Source organism: Glandiceps talaboti, chromosome 10 (assembly GCF_964340395.1).
Source record: "Glandiceps talaboti chromosome 10, keGlaTala1.1, whole genome shotgun sequence".
In the NCBI taxonomy this organism is placed as follows: domain Eukaryota; kingdom Metazoa; phylum Hemichordata; class Enteropneusta; family Spengelidae; genus Glandiceps; species Glandiceps talaboti.
The window spans coordinates 12369040-12375000 of NC_135558.1; the positions used below are offsets into that span (position 1 = coordinate 12369040).

Sequence of the window (5961 nt, forward strand, 5' to 3'; positions counted from 1 at the left end):
GACGTAAAGAGCACCCACAACGACGCATCTGTCAGTTCAACATTAAGGTCTCCTTTTGCCGGAGGGATTGGATACAAAGCACACGGGAGAGGTTCACCATTTTTCATTCAAATGTTTTGGGAAGGGTCACTGTTTTTCTTATCACATATATTCCAATGACAGACGAGAGGGACGGTCAGTAATTATAGCACATGGTCTTGGGTAGGGTCAATAAATTCCATGCACGCCGCGACCTATGAAAAAGACCGGCACCCTCCAGTCCATGGTTTGCGATATATTGATAATTATTTCTGGATAAACTGTCTTCTAGTCATCACATCGACCATTTGTCATACTTAATGCATCTATCAAATATCCGTCAGTGGCGTATTTGACATGTGTTGTCACCTGAAACGGATGTGCATGGAAAATGATAGATAAATACAGTTATTGAGTAAAATACAAGAACCACATAAAGATTTGCACACCAGAAAACGTGACCCTATTTTCTGATGGCATGTACCTGTATATGTGTCAAAAGGAAAGGTCCGGTCAGACTTATTTCTGCCTTCTGTCTTCGTATATATGCAGGGGGACTTCTTGACAACATTTCACAGTTGTGTAATATGTAAGTTGATAGCAGTAATCAAAATAAGTGTTGTAAAAGGTGGTGACAAGTCTGACTGGTCTTTTCCTTTATCTTAATCTTATGGATTGTACAAACTGGGATTCCTCTACATTTCTTTTTAATGGACTAATTTCGTTTATAACACACGTTTTCATACAGCCTTTAGTGATTGGCTTAGACCATCTCACGTGGTATGGATTCATGACCCATTGTGACCTCAATATGCATACAGAGAACAATACTTTTTTATTTTTCCCAAGGGCACTATTACAGGGCACACAGGAGACCTACCGGTGATTTGCTTTGGCTCTGAAAATATTATATGTATCATATTTACATTATTTGTCAACTAACAGAACATTGCCGTAGAGTGGCAGTCTACACCAAACGTGACAGATTCAAACATTTTTTTTTCAAAATACGGCCAATGGCATTGTAGCACAACTGGTACAATATGGGCAATGACAGTTGAATTTTCAGAAATTTTGATTGGTAGGACATGCCCATTGATTCATGCCCATCACTGTGGCTATCGTTTGGTTACTGCATTGTATATGGGTGTGTCACAGCTGGTTGTTATGCACATAATGTTTATGACTACACCTCATTGCTTTTGATGTAATAAATGCCACTGGTTTTTGCTGTTTGCTGTTGCTGTGGAAATGGTCGGTTTGTTGGGCATATATGTAGAAATTCAGTTGCACTAAAAAGGTCTTCATTGAAGACACATAGTATGCAACCAACATACATAGTTTTAGCCCAGGGGTGTACGCCTCAAAAACAGTCTCACAGGGCCTACAAAAAGCTCTGATAAATAATGTTAGCAATTGCACTGATTCCCACAGGGGTGGTTTGGTAACACTGAAAATAGTACATTCTACTTCACACAACTTGTGTTTTCATGTTACATTTCATTATCACAAAAGCTATTTTGACTTTCACTGTATATGCCTTGTATGTACAGTATACCTAACTATGAGTTAGGACAAGAACTTATTACTAGCCACTTTGATATAAAATCTGCTGTTGCCAAGTGCTTGATGTCAGTATATACACTACAAACCGGCACTATTATTCCAAATGATGGTAATTCAGTTTCTCCAGCCTGGGGGTCAGGCCGTCAAAAGTCACTGACCGCCTATCTGTAAACCCAAAACAGGCTGAACCCCCCCCCCCCATCACTTAAGTCAATTTGGAGACTACAGTATTCAGACCATTCCTACAATAATTTCCGAGCAACATCTACATAGAGTTGAAATTTTTGAAATATCCTTTGATAGCTTGACAGTAAGAGGTAGGGGGAGTTTGAGACTGGGATGTGTCCACCTCATGGGGGGGGGGTTCCTTGATAGTTTCCCCTAGAAGCCCTGGAGATTTTTTACTCTTGAAGCCTATTTTAGGCTATTCAAACCCTTTCAAGCAATAACCTCCAAGCTTTACAAGATTGCACCATCAAGTATCAGAAACTATTCTTTATAACTTACATAGGGTTGAAATATGTTCTTAAAAGTTAAATGATATCATTGTAGTAAAGATCTGTACATCTAATGGTAGTATCATAGGTAGGGGAGATTTTTGAGTGTTAAGGCAATTTTACACTATCTTGGCAAACATTTCACATCTTTAAATGACAATTTCATCTCAAATTAGCAGAGGGTGAAAATAGTCAAGAAAGATTTAATACCATTATGACAGTAAAAGGGTTGGTACATCTGATTGTTGGTTGAATGTGTGAGTGCTAACGTAAATGTAAATTTTAAATGACTTTCCCATGTTATATAAAAATCGGCCTGTCACATTGCTATAATAAGGGCATTAATATTGCATGTATAGTAAAGTCGGATATGTTAGAGAACATTAGGTGGCCATACCAAGTGTATAGTAGAAATTGGAATCTGACGAGATGTGGTGATTTGTAGTGCTGATAACATGTAGTGTCCTAAATAGAAAGTGTATTAATCCCTTCTGACAAGTTCATACTGAAGAGTTGAACAATTTAGATTAATTCTTTTATAAACTACCTATGAAGATTACCATTATGAAACCTTCAATTTCACTTTTGCCCCAAAGTGTAATAAAAGTGAAGCATTCATTGTGAAACAGCCAAGTATTTACATGATATGTTCTGTAACTTGTGTGGTAGCTAGGTAATACATGTATATGTATATTTATATGCATAGTTATGTCTGAACTCTTACATGAAGTGTAAGCAACAGGGACAAGAACAAATATTCACATGTACCTCATTTCAGACAAGGCTATATGCCATTGTAGAAAAGGATTTTTTAATTCTATCACAATCCGAAACACAATGACCTCTCCCCCATCCACACATTTCAAAACAACATGACACCCCCCCCCTGCCAATTTTAAAAACAGGGTGACCCCCCCCCCCCCCATCTACCACAATCCACCACCAGGTCAAGGAAACTGACCGGTCTCTTATTACAATTGGCAGTTGTACACCGCCAACCACATGTGCTCACAGAAACTGCATCGGCTGGAATGAGTCTCATTTTGAACTAAGAAATAGATCTATATATTCAGGAATCAACTCACCTGAAAATATTCCCATTCCCCTGTGGTATAGCTAGCAACATACGATCCATTAGTTGTATTCTGAACTTCTATGTTTGAAATATTGGAACCCATTTTTGAGATATAAATATCTAACGATTTTCTGTCCTTGGACGATATTGCTTTGTGATAGTACACTTTTATGCACTGTTCTCCGTTGCCAGCATTTTCAGATTTGAAAGAGCCAAGGGGGTCCTTGGTGCCTATTGTAGGAGATGAAAAAATAATGATGGCCACCAACTTGAACACAGCATTTGCAGTTATTCTCGACAGTTAGAAATTTCACAATCTGATCAAAATTTAAATAGGTGAATACGGCTCGATTTCTTTATATATCTTTATTAACTTCGTTTATTGTAGTTTGTTTTCGATTTTGTTGTTCCGGGAGTAAGCGTTTTAAAGACGACGATCACTCCAAGAACCACGAAACCGAAAAGCAAATAACTAGTTGTTTGAGAATAAAGAGAGGGGATACAGAGCTAAATAAAGAAAATGAGTCGTATTCACCACATCAAATTTTGATCAGATTGGCGATTTTCGATACATGCATCTGAAAGTTTGATGTGTGATTTTTATGATATTCACTGAGCACAAGTCCACGGATGACTTGAAGCAAAGGATAATTCAACGAGTAACACTGGAGTAAGGCATTTTCTCCACGTTTTACACTCATTTATAGCATTCATATCAAGTGTAAAAGTATAATGTTTGAAAAGGTTTTATTTACAAGCCTAGCATGTGGCCTTACAAATGTGGTCAATTAGCAAGTGAAACAGTATACTTTTACACTTGATATGGATGGTATAAACGATTGTGGTACATACAGAAAACACTTTACCTTGGTGTATACGGACGTGCTGCCACCTGGATATGAATTCCGGGTCTTGCACTGAAATGGGGGTGTAGATATGGAATGGTTGGTATGAAATGGGGTCATCTAGCCCTGCTCTAAAATGGTATCAACCCTTTGTTTCATTATTTTCTACCCACATTTCATTCGCGAACTTCATTTCAATGAGATCTAGACCCCTGTACTCGTGGTAAATGAAAATCCATCTCATGAAAAAAATACAGTTTGGTCTAAAATGGGGGTAACACATTGTTAGTATGGCTCTTTATACTTCTCCATCTCCCCGTGGAAGATGTAGTCCATTGCAGCCTCTGTAAACATATAGCAGAAAAGCATTCACATTGAAACCTCTATCCTACCAGGTCCTCAATTTCTGGGGTACAATTGTGATTCAAATTGTCCTATTTGGCCTTAAGGCATTCAGAAACAAGCGGCAGAGGTGAGGCTGGAGAGTGCGACCTGAAGGTTGCAAGCCAGCCACTTTAACCCAATCATCAACATGACTTCACAATGTGACCGTCGACAATCCCTTTTGCATAATGGCATCATAAAAAAACCTCTCTTTTATCAAAATATATGTTATATCCTTACCTTTAACCAAGGATGTGTAGGCACCTATACCATGTGAGCCTCCAGCAAGTTCTAAGCCATCATCCATGGTAAACCAAGCTAGCAATTTCATGCAAAACTTTCTGGAGTCTGTTACATGGGAACCATGTTTTGCCAATAATTGGATTGTTTCTTTTATCAGTGTTTTATGTAAATTACAATCCTTAGATACAGCATCCCTAAGTTGGCGGAAATCTTGTAAGTCATTGTCAAATTCAGGTCCATACTGATCAATTTTGCTCCAAAGTGTTCTGTTGAATATTTGATAAAGTTTTACATCCACGTAATTCCAGTTTCGTATTTTGTCTTTCATGTCTTGAGTGAGAGGTGTACGCTTGCTTCTCACTCGACGGGCAATGTATAATATGTTTTCCATCTTCCAGCACATTATTCGCTTTAGTAATATCAAGGAATGATCGTAGTATTCCGTGACAAACACCAAGTCCAACTCATTTGCTAGTCTGGAGAAGTATTCCTCCACAATATCTTCCCTGTCGTGGTACTTGTGATCCAAACCAAGATGCCATGCTTGACCATTCCTTGCTACACACCAGTTACGACCCTTCGATACCTTATTTCGATAATATTCCGGCTTTTGTAAAAATTCCTTTATTTTTTCACCAGGATTTGAACTTGGATGTTTATTCACATACTTGTACAAATTAAAGAAGTTGAAGGCAGACTCAAAATTTGCTGCTGGCTCACGTACAATAGAAAGAAGAATGGTTTGTGGAGCCCTTTCTATTACTTTCACCTGCATTGGACTAACAGCAGCGAAGTTTAAAGTTTGGCCAGTCCTTGCAACAAGAGTCCTATCTTCCCGCCTAGTTCCCATCACGGGAAGGGAAGCACCGGGAGAATTTTCTCCATGGATTAGATAGGTTTCTAAGTTTCCTATGTAACTTTTACCCTTGTGAAATATTGTCATCATGCGGAAAGGAAGGTGATTCTGTTTCCCAAATCTGTCTAATATCGTGACGAGAGTTGTACTGCCCGTTTTACGGTTAAAGATATAGGCGACATCCTTGAGGGGAGAACACGGTTTTGCATAAGTTGTCAAATTTGTCAACCATGGCATTTCAGGAAATTCTCTTTTGGATGTTGTGACGTCACTACTAGCTGTGGAAAAGTTTGAATTTGAAGGTCCGGTAGTGGCTTTACTTGGTAGAAATGTGTGAATGAATTTCCTGTAAAGAAAATTATTTAAAAATCAGGCGCTGTGAAGATAGAACACTTCTCTGTTTGGGAGCGAGCATGGGCCCTGAGCAGAAAATACTGGGACCTCTAAAAATATGAGGGTGTGACATGGTGGTGGGCT

General features: G+C 38.7%; 1 protein-coding gene across 1 annotated transcript; it reads right to left on the reverse strand.

Moving 5' to 3' along the window:
- Positions 1–254: 254 nt before the first annotated feature.
- On the reverse strand, positions 255–5639 carry LOC144441433 (galactose-3-O-sulfotransferase 3-like). Its single transcript, XM_078131002.1, has 3 exons — positions 4626–5639; positions 3167–3387; positions 255–387 (listed from the first exon to the last, which is right to left on the reverse strand). Exons 1-3 carry the CDS (start codon positions 5572–5574, stop codon positions 307–309), a joined length of 1251 nt encoding a protein of 416 aa, XP_077987128.1. The 5' UTR covers positions 5575–5639; the 3' UTR covers positions 255–306.
- Between the last annotated feature and the right edge of the window lie 322 nt (positions 5640–5961).

Excerpts from the sequence above, each read along its gene's own strand:
- LOC144441433 (XM_078131002.1), bottom strand. The coding sequence starts at position 5,574 with ATGATGACAATATTTCACAAGGGTAAAAGTTACATAGGAAACTTAGAA. Across the intron at positions 3,388-4,625 it reads CTACACATCCTTGGTTAAAG|GCACCAAGGACCCCCTTGGC; the intron begins GTAAGGATATAA and ends CTCCTACAATAG. Across the intron at positions 388-3,166 it reads GGGAATGGGAATATTTTCAG|GTGACAACACATGTCAAATA; the intron begins GTGAGTTGATTC and ends CATCCGTTTCAG.